The 15482-nt window shown below is 41.6% G+C and overlaps 1 protein-coding gene across 3 annotated transcripts in view; it reads left to right on the top strand.

Annotated features, from left to right (window-relative positions):
- LOC146511673 (enhancer of polycomb homolog 1-like) overlaps positions 1–8325 on the top strand; it is a 35459-nt gene extending 27134 nt beyond the window's left edge. For 2 of the 3 annotated variants that reach the window (XM_085173051.1, XM_085173049.1), the window contains exons 12-15: positions 2429–2553; positions 2987–3134; positions 4527–4938; positions 6629–8325. In XM_085173051.1, coding sequence (XP_085029177.1) covers positions 2429–2553; positions 2987–3134; positions 4527–4938; positions 6629–6701 — 758 coding nt within the window. In that variant the 3' untranslated portion in view covers positions 6702–8325. Of the gene's footprint in view, positions 1–2428; positions 2554–2986; positions 3135–4526; positions 4974–6628 lie in introns of all 3 variants that reach the window. The other variant, XM_085173050.1, reaches the window with a different exon arrangement.
- Positions 8326–15482: the final 7157 nt, after the last annotated feature.

Below are 15482 nucleotides of genomic sequence, written 5' to 3'. Positions count from 1 at the left end.
TAGCCTGTAATTGGTGGATATCTGAGAAGCTATTTAGCTTCAGATATAACTGTAAACTACATTTTCTTGGGCGTTTAGTCTTCTCTTATTAAGCATTTGAGCTCATTTTTTCAAAACATTGAGCCATAGTTTCAACCTGAATAGAGATGTTGCTGTTTACAATGCAGTGTAAAACAAACTATGTATGAAAACATGAAATATGTCCCTGTTTGCTATTGTTATTCTTGTCCTAGCTTAACACCTTCTCGGTCACAGTGCAGTGTTGTACACCGTTGAGCTCTCCAACATGTGCAAGCTCACGAAGTGGCCACAAGCCCTGCTAGCATGAACCTTATATCACTGTGTATATACAGGTTTGAAATGTACAGTCATGCCCCTGGAGCATAAACCATTGTGTGACTGTGTTTGAGAGGCCTTCAAACTGGTCTTTCTAGCTTATTTTACATTTTTCTGTACCCTGTGACAACACGCCTACACCAACCAAACCTTTGGATCATGCTCTCTAAAAGCCCCCCAAAGGAACTACGTTTATATACATCTACAGACAGCCAAGTCGTGTCTGTAACTGCTTGTATTAACAATCATTCTTGAATGATTTTGAAATAAATAAATGCTGCATGTATATGTAATTTATTTTACCGGACCAGCAGATCGGGATTACTGGCCGCCTGCGTTTTTTTTCTTTTGTCTGCTAAAAAGGCGGAAGTAGCTTGAATTGTAACAATATGGAATCATGTTTTAGTTACTTTATATAACATTATTAATAAAGTATCTAAAGGTTTTTTTTTAAATGTAGTAAACCAAACACTATTTCCCTCTTTTGACATCCCTGCAGGCTATCAGCAGCCAAAGAAATCAACCAGATTAAAAAATTACGCTAAACCCAACATCTGCTTAGAAATGTTTTTGTTTCAGCTTGTTCTTACTTCAGCACCTTCATTTCTATGTAAAACAAAGTGTTGGTCGTTGGAAGCAGCTGAAAAGATTAGCTTTCTTCATCTTTAAGCATGTTGATGAAGTGGCTTGATAAAGGACCGTTATTGGCGGCCCCTTTTTCTGACTGATGCTAGAAATTTCACAGCTTTAATCTGGGACTTAAAGAGAAACCACAGTCTTTAAATACAACTATGGTATGCTGTTAAATTAACCATCTATTAACTTTACAAATGGACAAACTGATGGCTCTTGCTGCATAACACCTATAGTTAGCTGTTTTAAATTAGCCTTATCTGCTTGCTGCTATCATAACGATAGAAAACAGCTAATATGGCTCCCTTATTTCCACAAAGGCTGACAGAGCACATTAATCCACATGTTTAATTTGTCACTGATTTTTATGCCAGATGAGCTTCCTGTCGCAGCTCTGCCAATTATCTGAGCCTTTAATAGGCACCAGGAGTACACTAGCTTGTGACTCCCAGAAGCTGGGTGTGTTACTGTTGAGTAGCTGCTAAAAGTGGCTACCTTGCATGTATGCACCAGCCAGGGTTAACATTATGGATAAGTGTTCATTAAAGGAGTTGAAACAGGAGGAGTAGTGACCTCTTGTGTTGTTCAGCATTGTAAAGGTGAACTCTACTGCAGTTGCTAGTGAAGGGGGACTGTGTGCCTGCCTGTCGGCAGCAGTGTTAGCTGAAGTTGTGTGTAAGCTGGAGGAGGCAAAGACTTTCTGTTGGTATCAATACTGTCACAAATGAGTAAATAATCCAATAGTAAGCATTTTCAGGATCAATTTTTATCTGGGAATTGATTTAACAACCATAATCTACTTGCTGACAGCTGGAGCATAAACACACACCCTTAACAGTCCTGCAGTCTTTACTGCTGTGTAGAAGCCAATTGGGCTCAACCTTATATGCTAATAATGTTGAGGCCTGCACCACCAGCATCACTTTCCTGCTGTTTCCACACTAAGCAAAACTGCTATCTCCCAGTAACTTGAAATATTTCATTAACATGAAAATACTGAATACAAGAAAAAATCCTCATTAGTAAGTGTTGCTTCAGCCAATTTGCTTCACAAGTAAATTTGTAACTGCAATTAGAGGAGAAACAGTCCCAGGTGGCCAATCAGCTCGCTCAATAAATTCTTTGCCGTCACATGGCCATGGATTATGTGGAACCCTGTTTAAATGGGCTCAAACTTATCAGTGACTATTATCTTGTTTCAAATTTTTTCCAAATTTGAAATACATGATTTCTGTGCAAAACATTAATTGCAGCATTAACAACAGAATTTCTTGTATCACTTTGATGTATACTGCATCTGTAATTGCATGTGATAACTAGGGATGGGGAAAATAAGTAGTGATGTAACCTATTGATTCCTTTTTTGATGTGGGTGTCAGCCCTTAATTCCAAGGAATGTTGAAGCGAAAAAGCGCATTCCCCCATCCTGTTTTTCACCCTTGCCTTTTATCTCACACAGTGTTCACGGCTGAGCAGTACCAGCAGCACCAGGAGCAGCTGGCCCTCATGCAGAAACAGCAGCTGGAGCAGAGCGAACAGCAGCAGCAACAAGCCAACATTGTTCCTACAACTACCAACACACAGGTCAGTGTAGACAGACAACAATACCCTTTCTGTACCTTTTTATTGTAGTAGACGCAGGTAGCTGTCCAGTATTAAGAAGGCAACGGGATAAGAAGGAGGAGGTGGTATTACCACAGAAGTGTAATATTCTGTCCAGAATTGCTGGGATGATTCTCAACACCAAGTGGCACATTTAAAATGTGCTTTTCTGGCCAAGTAGTCAAACTAAATGAGCCAGACTTCTCCCACTGATTTACAGCTGAAGGTCACTTCCCGCATCCTTAGGAAGTGGGACACATCCTGATTCCCACGAGCAGCATTAATGCCCTTAGCTGCTTTGGCAGCAAAAGTGCTGAGCTCAGTTGTTTCAGCAGGTTCATACATTTTAACACAGGAGTCAAGCATTTGGCACAGACCCACGTTTTCTCTTTTTCTACATGTCTCTGGTTTCCAGGCGCTCATATCCAAGACATTAGACCAGGCCAGCGCCCAGTTTGCTGCTTCAGCCCTCGTCACCACGGATCAGCTGCTGGCTTGTAAGTCCAAAGAGGACCCAGTACCGGTAGTCACGAGTGGAGTCAATGGGATCCTCCCAGGTGCAGGTGAGTGACGGAAATATGTAGTCGCTATGTGCATATTAGGGATGCACCGATACCAGTATCAGGTATCGGCCTCAATACCACATTTTCTAAAGTACTCGTACTCGTTAAAAGTCCCCCGATACCGGGGACCGATACCACGGTCTGAGACCTGTCTATGTTTGAGCAGCATGTAAGGGGTTAATCACAGGCGGCAAGTGCCCGCCCCCAGGCCCCGAGTGCCCGCCCCCAGGCCCCGGCTGCAGCTCAGAGCTGAGAGAAGGGCAGGCGAGACAAGTCAGCTGTGTGGAACTATTTCAAAGTGAACAAAGACCCGAAAACAAAGGCGGACTGCAAATTGTGCTCAGCGAAATTGTCCAGAGGAGGCTCAAAAGGTAGCGCATTTAACACAAGTAATTTAATCAAGCACCTAAAATCCCAAAACGACAACAAGTACAAAGAGTTTACCCACGCTTATTTACCCATGCTTATGTGTATCCGAGCACGAACTCCCTGACTATCTCACCGCTCACCAATGGGCTCTTAAGGAGACGACTGTTGCCATCCTCGCCCCCTTTGAGGAACTAACTAAAAAAGTGAGCAGCTACGACGCACTAGCCTCTGATGTCATCCCAGCTGCGACTGTGCTAGTGAGACTTCTAAACAAGAAACAGACGAACAAATTTAAAATTAAATTTAGCTTTATTTATAATTATTTATTCTGTAATATGTTGCATACAACATGCTTTTCATTTTAAATAAATGTTCTTAATTCCAAACTAGTCCCTTGTTGTTGTTGTTTTTTTTTTGTTAAATTATAGGACTAAAGCTGTTAACTGTAAATTTAAATCATGTTTTTATTAAGTACTCGGTATCGGCGAGTACTGAAATGCAAGTACTCGTACTCGTACTCGTTTCCAAAAAAGTGGTATCGGTGCATCCCTAGTGCATATATCTTTATGTTAAAAGGAGCATGAGCCAAAGATCTTAGGTAGAATTTCCAGGATACATAATAGTTGGAGAGATCAATTTAAAGTAATGTCTTTAGGGCTCAATTTTTGGAAATACTTGGTTTAGATTGTGCATTCATGTCACCTCACAGGCTGAGGAGAAAAAACAAGCCCCAAAAAAAGCAAACGACAACAACAAAAAATATGGCTGCCAACAGCCTCACAATTACCATAGTGTTGCATCAGCACCTCTGACAGTGTCAACAAACTTAACATAAGCTTCAGAGAGATGGAAGTTATTGCAGCACTGTTGGTTAGGATTGCATTAGATTGTGCAGGTGCACCTCTGATCTAAAATGGTATTTTGTCATCGCACAGGGAACTTTATAGCTCCAGGTTTGTGTGGCTGCCTGACTACATTAGCTGTTGTCATTTGCATTCATGAGACCGTTTCTTCGTCCACCAGGTGTTTTCAAAGGTTTGCACCTATCCAGCACAACAGCAGCCCATCACCAGACCAACCAGACGACGCACACTACCACCACCGCAGCCCCCACTTTCCTCCAACCTTCCTCCAACTCGGCCACCCCTTCGCCCGCAAATGCCGTCCCCACCTCCCTCAACTCCAACCCCGGCGCTCATGCAGCAGCGGCACTGGGGCTCCTGGGGTGCAGCGCTGCCAGTGCCACCCCTGCCACCACTCAGGTCCTCCTCGGGAACAACATCTGTCTGGGCGTCACGTCGGCCGCCAGCCTGGCTGCACGCCACATCCCCCGGACCCTTGGCAATGTGCCATCCTCTGCCTTAAAGCTGTCCACCACCACCAACTTGCAGATCCCCAAAGTATCTGGAGCAACATCCATGGACATGAGCTCCAGGTGAGGCTTTGCTCAGCATTTCTAATGTGTGGCAGGTAAATATAAGTTTGTTTTTTACTAATCTTATTGTTAAGCTTAAGGGAACTGGGATAATGCTGAGTAAGCATGAAATTCCTATGTTCTGTTATATGTACTGTATTTAAGCTGTGCCCTATAAGAAGCATTGGACAAATGTCCCACATGCCTCCATAAAGAAAGATATACTTGTTGAATATGATCACTGTGAGAGATTGTGGCAGTCATGTATGGGTTTGGGTTGCTGTCATGTGTAAACAGGAAACCAAAGCCAAAAAAATCAATTAAAATACAACCACGTCCAGCTATCTTTATGAGAACCATTTTTGGTTTTGTGATTACATTTAGTTCAACGTCTCTTTTCACACAATTTCAAAAGCCTGATTAAGTGCTAACACTTGAAGAAAAGAAGGTTTAGGTCAGGGCAGTGGCTCTCAAGCTTTTTTGCCATGCTCTGCTTCAGAAGCAAAAAATTTTACGCCCCACCCCAACAAATAATTTCCTCACTCAAGCTGAGTTTTATTTAAAAAAAAGAAAAGAAAAAGACCTCAGTGCAGTAGTATGTCATGTTTAATTCCCCAAGAAATTTTTCTCCATTCAATTTTTTGTCATCCCCGTCTGTTGGTGCCTCAAAGCTTGAGAACTCCTGAGTTAGGGTTTATCCCTACATGCTCATGCTCAGTTCTTTTTAGCCCCCATGAAAGAGGTTTTGACTTTCCATTCAGGGGAATTTAATTTTGTTCAGGACATGAAGTGACATTAACAGGCTCCTTGCCTTAACTGCATATTGACCAATGAGGCTTACACGTGTCCAGTCATCCCCAATACCCAAGAAAATACCAGCGTTTCCTCGGCACTGACTGGGGAAACACTGGTAACAGAGCCCAGAGAATCTTTAGCCAAAATATGAGAATTGCTGATCGAAATATCATCAGATAGGCAGCTGGACAGACTTCTTGAAATATTAGGCAGATTTGGCACTCAGAGGTTGCATATTGGTTCAATCTGAGTAAAACTCGCTGCTGATCACTACATAGATGACAGTTGGTCACATTTGTAATACCAGTCAGCACTATTCGTTGCTTCAGTTCAAAACTTGAGTCGGAGTTACAATTTTTTCCCCTTGTTTATTGGCATAGTTGCCACATCACTTCCTTCCATCCTGCCTGTACACACCCTTTCAGAGTTAAAGGTTTACAGCATCATTACACTTTGTGGCATTGCTTTCTGTTCGTTTTGTTGTTGTTGTTGTTGTTGTTTTGACTGACTTCACACTGTCACAATCTTTAATTAGTTTACAGCAGAACCAAAGCTGCCCAGACACATCATAAACCTACCTGAATTGAAGAAACATAAACATGCATAGAGGAAGAGATATTTTGATATGTATTCATTCAGTCATCACATATTACACAGACTGTACAAAACAACTCACAAGAGACTTTATTGTTAGATTGTCAGTGTTGCAGAAGTCTCAGATTAACTTTTATATCATTTGTTTCGAGATAAGCGCTAAAGCTTTTGCATTACGAGACACAATCCCTGGTTTAAGTAGTCAGCTGGACCTGGCAGATATGACCAAAATAACTGCCAGCAAGCCACAAGTGGCACATAAAGTCTGTGAGAGAAAAGTTTGAAGAACAGAAGGGATTAATGTTTTTCTTTGTCTCCACAGGGAAAATCACGATGAAGAGAAGCCAGCACTGAACAATATAGCAGACAACACAGTGGCCATGGAGGTGACGTAGTAGCGGTGCAGCAAAGAGTCCGCTCTTTAGGTGCTGTGCATCGTAGCATCGGGAATGCAAAAGGGACGGCAGGACTCGGACTCGCAGACGGGACGTGTGGCCGCGGCCACTCGCAATTCTCATCTCTCTCATACTTTTTAAACCTTTTCTTTCTTCCCTTTTGGTTTTTTTGTTACTGTTAAAAGTAAAATATTGACACCTGTAAATTATGAATATGGCAAAGTTAGTATCTGTACAGTAACTTCATATTTGTAATATCCTCCCCACCACCCAGTGTATATATACTACTTGAATACAGAACTGTCCATTTGTGATGTTTTGCACTTGGGAGTCAAAGGAAAAAAAAAAGTGAGCCAAGTAACTTGTGGCGAGTGTGAGAGACGTGCGAGTTGTATAGAGAAGAGTTTTATTACATCATGTGCATGGTGCGGAGCCTGCTGTTTTTATCTATTTATTGTGCTGTGTTTACAGTTTCTTTGTTTTGTTTTTTTAATTTTTGTTTTGTTTTGTTTTGATTTTTATTTGTACACTGTACCTTTTGTTGGTTCCTGTGCTGTAGTAAATGTTAGGTAGCTACGGACTCCTGGGTATTTTTGTATATTGTGAACACAAAGCAGGTCTCACCCCCCCTACAAACACACACACACACACACACACAGATTTATTTTGGCTCCCCGTGCTTCTCTCTGTGGATCGTGTTAAAATCAGTGGTGACATACATACAGACTGGAGGCCAGGAGAAGTGGGTGGAGGAGGTGGTTGAAGAGGAGGTGGTGTGGTTCCCTCATGGAGAGGCACTCCTCTCTTCAGGGGGCTTCCATTAACATTATCCCAATTACAAGTAACAAAACAGGGATGAAGTCTCTTCCCAGAAGCTTCTGCCGCTTCTGATTTAAGCACTATTGTATTTTCTTTTTTTTTTTTTTGATGGTTTTGATGAATATCAATGCTGCTTTTATATTTTATTTGTTCTTTATGGGGTTGTCCTTCATTTTCATGCAAGCGGAGTCCCCCGTTTTTGTATTTGTTTTATCCCACAAACATTTTTATGTAAAAGAAAATCAGTTATTTTTGTATTTTTTTTCTCTCTCTTGTGGTAAACTTGATTGTAAGCCTTCGTTCATTGAAAGACTTCATTCTTTTGTTTGTTTGTTACTTGTTCATGCATAGGTGATAAGGGAGGTGAATGGACAGTAATCGCTGTACGTGTTTCGTCATTCCAGTTTTTAATAACAAAAAATGCTAATGAAGGGGCAGAGAGTTGTGAGAAAGCATCAGTTCTCTCCTCTCTTCCCTTTTCTTCAAGTTCTTTTTTGTTTATTTCTTTTTTTTTCTTCTTTTTTTTCTTTGAAAAAAGAATCTCCAGACGGCTGCAAGGCCAAAAACCACAAGTATTGGGTGCCTTCCTTTGGGGAATTTTATGTTCTCTCTTCTATGAAGAGTTAGGCACAAAGGCAGCATTACTTAGTAGTGCTTCTCGTCTTTGTCAGAATCTGAATGCCCAGTCCAATGGCAGGATATATCCTTGAGGTTTACTTGTCCCACCTGGAGGCTGAAAAGACTAAAAAAATGTGACAAAACTCTCACTAAAATAAGACAATAAAGCCCAGGGCATTAAATGTGATTTGTTCAGACCCCTTCTTTTATATTTGTGTGTCTGTGTGGGTGTTTTCAAGGTTGCCAAACTGTACAGATAATACAAGTGAGGTTAACTTTGGTTTATCTGCGAGTTTACTTGTACATGGTCAGAAATGTAAGGGGTATACTTAGGCACCCACTATCGGGTCAAAAAAAATCGTGACACTGAATTCCTCAAGCAGTTTCACTGGTATTTACATTGGAAGTCTTACCGAACAGTATGTTCAAATTACACATATATGAATGTCATAAATAATGTAGGCTATTAGTAGTTTGATATTTAAGCTCTGGCTACATAAGTCGGCCACGCCAATGTTTTACCCATGTTTTAAATAAAGTCTTTGGGTTAAAATTTAGGTCAAATTACTAAAACTGACTTGGATCTTTCAAAAATACTCATTACTTTATTCTGTTGCATGTAAGGAAAGATTGATAGCTCTCACAAGTGTGATTCTTTACATTTTAGTTGTGAGATGGGAGTACTGTGCCCCCTCCCCCAAAAAAGCAGTGCCCTTAATTTCTTTATTTTTGTTTGGGGTTATTAGTTAGCTTAAACAAATTCTGAAGGTCTTTCAAAGTTTTTCTGTGGACATTGGCTACTTTTTCACCAATTTCAGTCCAGTTTTTGTACTTTTTTTTTTTTGCTAAGCTACTTAACGCAAACCTATGAATCATGACCATAAAGAGGCACCTAAGTGAAAGGATGAACCAGTGTCTCCATAAAAGAACCAGTTTTAGATTGTAATCCTTAGCCTGCCAGTAACAAAGTGCCTGTCACAAAACACATGATTTGTTCCCATTTCAGTGTAAAGGCCAACACAAGCACAAAATAGCATTTCTGCACCAACAAGGCCATTCCTGATGAACTATTAGCCAAAATCGATTATAACTAGTGTTGGGAAGGTTACTTTTAAAATGTATTCCACTACAGATTACAGAATACATGCCCCAAAATGTATTTTGTAACGTATTCCGTTATGTTACTCAATGAGAGTAACGTATTCTGAATACTTTGGATTACTTAATATATTATCATGCTTTTTACAACTACATGAATGTACTATTGCTGTGTGATTTATTACTTTTACTTAAAGTTATTCGCCATACCAATAGCAACTAGATTTTTAAATCTTAATATAAAATGAGTAACAGTAGGGTGGACATTAGGTGAGCACTTTTTGCAGCAATCTCGTATAGAAAACTATTCTATATGAGATTCTATATGATATAAAACAGCTCCGCGGCTCCGAACCGTAAAGGCATAAAACCGTAAAGACACCTCCGGCTAATACGTCGGGATATATTTACATGCTTCCATCTCCCGTTTCTGGTCGGTGACATCTCGTACTTCTCGACTCCTTTTCTCCCTCCTTTGCGCTCACAGACACATAACGGGTATGGCAGTCCATTCTCCCTGCAGCACAGACTACACTGCCCATGAGGCTACATTCTTTAGGGCTATGCCTGTAACACTCTGCCTATTGCCTTCATATTAAATAATTTTTGTGAATCCTTTTATAAAATATTTCTTCACATCATTATGCGGGCCGCAAGTAGGGGTGACATGAGAGCCTCTTATTGCATGTTTTGTTTTGGTTTCCACCGGCGTGGACGCCAAAAATATAGAGTTCATAGCCTTATGAAACAGGAAAATACCGCCGTGTAATCCATTCATTTCAACAAAGTAACTGTATTCTGAATACCACCCTTTAAAAAGGTAACTGTAACAGAATAGTTACTCATATTTTGTATTTTAAATACGTAACGGCGGTACATGTATTCCGTTACTCCCCAACACTGATTATAACTTAGCAGTCCAGTGTGACCTTAAAAGACTGGAGGAAAATAGACAGTTGGAGGACAAAAGAAGTGTCAGGGGTTAAAAAAATAAGCTCAGCAGTAAGCTCAACAATATCTAAAACTCCTTAAGAAGCGGGTGGCGGGGCATGGCAGCAAAGACCTGACACAGATCTGACAGATGCATGAGGCCCTTCAGTTGATCCATCTATTGTTCACTGAAGCCTCATCAGAAATGGTCTTGGTGAATAGGTGATTGTTCTAAACGTCCTCTGGCATTAACATCAGCACAAAAACTGTGTGCCAGGACACAAGTGTGGCCACTCTTTCAATGATGAGGATATGCACATCCTGGACGGAGAGGAGCACTGGTTTGTAAAAGCCACCTCTGAACCAAAGAAGGGGCCTAAGAGTGCAATATTTGCCATGTTTTAGTGCTGTGATTGCAGTCATTTCTCCGGTTCTTTGTGAACAGCCCTTGGGATTAATAAGTTGGTTTCACAATAGTTAATGTGTAATCTTGTGGCTCATTGTTATGCAACTATCTTGTTTATAAGGTTGGGGAACCCTCCAGTCACCCAAGTTTAAGAAGTCAATTTGATGAGTATTTATCAGACTGAAAATGTTGCATCCAGATCAATGAAAAAATGAAATAAATATATGTTAGAAATAATTCTAAAAATTGATAAAAGACCAGGATGATCTAACTTAATTTATTATCTAATGAAGTGGATATTTCCCCTTGGTGGATTGCAACCTTAAATCAAAGATCTAGTTTAGCCTGCCCAGGACAGCAGCACCAGACCAGCGCCAGGCCTTGGTTAAAGAGGCTAAACTGATCTGCCTTCTAATAGGCCCACCAACCACACCAGGGGCTCTGAGAGTGTGGTGCCTTGTGGTTGGGTGGCAGTCAAGGGTCAAAGATCCTTGCGGTTGACTCTTCAGCTTCCAAAACTAGCTTGAGGTACATGGCATTGACTCCTCCTAGGTGATGTTATTCATGCATGTCCTTCGAGGAGGAGGTCCTGGGGCAGACTAAGGAATCACTAGAGAGATCCATATCTTTTAGCTAGCTTTTAAACCCCCCCCCAGATGCGTTGAAAGAGGTGCCTAGACTGCTGCCTCCTCTACCCAAACCCGGATCACTGGCCTGCTGAGTGGTAATTATCCAAGCTGAGCTCCAGCTTTGTTTGATGAATTATATGAAACAGGGACATCCTAACACAGCTGTATATCACTAACTGATAGTGGTCCACCATCTTTTCCAAATATGGTCCCTTCTAACTGAAAAAAAGGGTTCAAAATGCTAAACCTGAGACATTTGGGAGACACCATCTCTGTTTTTTAGATTATGTTTCAGATGTTCCTTTTTAATAAAGCTTATATCCTGGCAGTTAACTGCAGGTTTCTTCCTGTTAAAGAGGAGTTCTTCTTCCCCACTGTCACCAAGTGCTTCTGTTGGGGTTCTGGGTTTGCTGTGAACTGGCAGGATATAAATAAAACTGAATTGAAAAGCTTCACAATAGTAGTTCACAAACCAGTGGGTGAAAACCAGAGCTGGGCGGTAACGCGTTACAAGTAATGTGTTACTGTAATCTGATTACTTTTTTCAAGTAACAAGTAAAGCAAGGGATTACTATTGCAAAAAAGGTAATTAGATTACTGTTACTTTCCCGTGTAAGCGTGTAAGCACGCTGTGTTACTGCGTTACTAAAACCGTGATTTTTTGCGAGTGTCTCATGACAATGACGTGAGCGAGTGCGACATTTGTGGCAACAGCTGTGTGCAGATCAACAATGGATAATATATCGAGTGTGGGAGAGAGTATGAGCGTGCAGCGTTTAAAGCATGGAAGTACTGACCTTACTTTGAGTTTGATTACATAAAAAGTGACAAAAACATTAGCGTCCGCTGTTCACAGCGTGGGAAGAAAACTTCTTTTTACATCGAAAAAACCCCATAAACTTCCGAGCAAGCACCAAGTACACTGCCACTGGAATGGGAAATTCCCAGAGAAACTCGCGGATTCTTCCACTGACCGCTGCGGCACACCTGCACCAGGGCAAACATCCGCCTGCCCCACTCCTGCTATACAGGTGAAAATAGAGCAACAGGACCGCTGAGTCTTTGATTTTATTTATTTTCTGCTGTGTTTTACTTGCATTTATTTGAACGAGTGAGTGTAAACACAAAAAGCTATTTTATTTTATGTGCTGGAATGTGCAGAAAATAGGTTTAAATAACAAATTTCTTCCAGTCAGAGAATGTTGCATATAATTAAATTTTTGCTTGATGCATAAAGTTAGAAGATTAAAACTAATAAAACAAAATTTAAAAAGAGACTTTTTCCATTTGATTACATTTTATATGATGGATTATGCAGAAAAAGTAGAATTGGGCTGAAAGATCTTTTTCTATTCTATTCTATTCTAACCTGCTATTCAGGTTGTAAATCATGTTTTTAAAAAGTAACTAAGTATCTAATTACTTTTGAAAATAAGTAATAAGTAAAGTAACAGGATTAGTTTTGGGGGGAAGTAATCAGTAATTAGTTACTGATTACTTTTTTCAAGTAACTTGACCAACACTGATGATAACACAGTGGCTATGTCGTTTTATATCGTCTATGGTGGGATCACTCTGCAGCATGGTCTCTAGTTACCTTTGTGCAGAGCATATCTAGCTGTTTCCTGTTTTCATGCTAAGCTGATACCTCAGCTACACATTTAATCTTCTCATCTAACCTTTAGCAAGAAGGCAAAGAAGGGGAAATATCACCTTCAAATCTCACCAAACAAATAAGAATACATCTCGCTGGTGCAGAAATGAAAACTGTCTACAACAGCTTTGGTCGACTCAGCGCCTCTTCCTTTATTTACAGTTGGCTCTTTATCAGCATTCGAGCATGAATAAAACAACACAAATCCAGCGTAGAAACTCAGCGGTGTAGATATCTCTTTCTCATCACGGGCCAAATTACTCCCAAGTTTTTCAATTTAGCTGCGCTGGAGCGCTGCCAGCATTATTCAGTCACAGATTACTCAGTTGCAGAATTGAAATCATTCAACAATGAGACAACTGGCCCAGTGCACAATCTGCAAAGTGGGCGTTAACCCTGCTACATTTCTCCTCATTACTACAGCAAGTATTTTTTTTTCTTCTTGTTCTTTTGTGGCGAGACTTGAAATAAAGTTGTTTTTCTCATCAGCTCTGAAATATATCACCAGTGTCATCAGGGAGTGAATAGCTGCAACTGTAGCTCATATCTTGATTTTTTTCCCCCCCATTAAATTCACTGCACACCCCCCACCCACCACAACCACCACCGCCCCACGGTGACTTATGTGCATGAGTCTGCAGCTGCTTTTTCAGGAGTAATTTAGTATTTAAGGGAGTAAACCATGTGCAAGGTGACCATGTTTGTTTTGTTTTTTACAGAGGGTTGAGTAATTCATCTTCTCACGCTGCATTCTCAGAAGTTTCAAATTTAGTTTCCTCACACATTTTGTTTTCTGCCAAATTCCTCTACAGTCATAGCACATCATGGGCAAGCGAGATCTAAAGGGGTGATTGGTGTCACAGTGCTGACAGCACTTTGCAGCTGTTGGCCACCCCTGGATCAGATATCCCCCATCAGGGTGCAGGGCCGGGCCTGCTAGCACTGCTCACACTTTTTCTGTCTCCCCCAGCAGACAACAGGTGTAAAGCTGGAGGCAGGGCTTCATGTGGTGGTGACTGACGATCTGGCTCTGTGAAAGGTGACCCCACTTTCCAAGTAACCGACAGCATAAAATGACACGCACGCCTAATTACTAGCAGGAACAAGGATGTCAGGATTTGAATCCTCAGTTTAACAGCCAAGCAGCGTTAATGTGGGGAGTTTGTTTTCCCCGCTCTGTGGTGGTTAAAAATACTGATCCCAGTGCTGTGGCTTTAGCCGGAGCCTCTCTTCTCGCTGCAGTTTTTTGAACCGCGGCTGAAGTGCTCAGACCATGTGAAGAGGAAATGACTCACACAGGCTGTGGACGGCAAAGTGCAGCAAAGTACAAGAGCTGTCTTTCTAACAGCGGTTCAGAGGAACTAGAGTGTGAAGAGCTGCGTGTGGACGCTCTTAACCACACAAGAGATGGTTTCATTCTGAATGCTGTGGACCTTAGACTGAGTACCACCGCAGCACTAAAGAAACCGCTTCACTGACTTCATCATTATTCCCAGTGCCAGAAAAGGCGGAGTCTTTTTCATATATAAATCTTATTTTATTTATTTTACAGTTTGATGGTGGTTATATGGTTACAGACAGCTCTTATATGAACATGCTTTTTTTTTTTTTTTTTTTTTTTTTTTTTTTTTTTTTTGCCTGTCCCATTTGGCTCTTTTGCCATCAGAATTATTGTCTAAAGGCGAAGAAAGATGCCCAACGGATTTTCTTTACCAAATTGACCATCCCAGCTTTGCCGTAATGGTCCATTTGATTCACCTTTTATTCTTTATTTTATTTTCACTTGCTGAATACGGGACAGACTTGACTGGGGGAAAGAAAAGGGAGAAAGAAAGAGGGAAAGAAAAACAGTTGAGAAGAGGGACGGGGGAGAAGGGCAAAAAACAAAAACCAACAGAATAAGCAGAAGAAAAAAAAAAAAATACATATATCGATCACCTGGATCACCTGTTGAGAAAGAAAAAAGAAAACAAGCAGAAGAAAACGAGAGTAATACAATAAACCACATCACAATGATATATGGGAATATGACAGTAAATACTAAATATTAAACATTATTGTGCAGCACGTAAGATCGACAGCACAGTGTGCATTGAGGTAGGAGCCAAAAAGGGTGTAGTTTGTGTGTGTGATCACCCGTGTGTACACCTGTGAGCATGGACGCGCTTGTTTTCTTAAAAGGTTCCCTCATGTAATGATCTGCTAGAGGGTGTGGGGGGCCACTGCCCCGTCCTCCAGGGCATGAAGCAGGTATGGAGGAGATCAAAACTCCAGACATCCAGAGGCCCCCAGAACACAAGAGACCAAGGAAGACCAACAGAGGGGCAGCCGTGCCACTGTCCCAGAAAGAGCTGAGGAGAGTCCCAGATGAGGGGTCACCCAGCAGCCACGGAGCAGAAGCCAGGGGGGGCTGCAGTGACGTGCCCGTGAGCTCCGCCGGCAGCCAGCTGTGCCTGAGTGACCGAGCCCCAGGCCGAGAGGCCGGGGGCACCCCACCTCCGAAGTGGCCCAAGCGAGCCCCAGGCTCCAGGCCCCGATAAGCAGCCGCCAAGGAGTGAGCCGGTGTGTACCCGGACGCCCACCCCCGGACACAAAGAACCACCAACGCACCGATGTCTGAGGGAGTC

Source organism: Neolamprologus multifasciatus, chromosome 9 (genome assembly GCF_963576455.1).
Source record: "Neolamprologus multifasciatus chromosome 9, fNeoMul1.2, whole genome shotgun sequence".
In the NCBI taxonomy this organism is placed as follows: domain Eukaryota; kingdom Metazoa; phylum Chordata; class Actinopteri; order Cichliformes; family Cichlidae; genus Neolamprologus; species Neolamprologus multifasciatus.
This window is presented reverse-complemented; position numbering and strand designations above follow the sequence as displayed.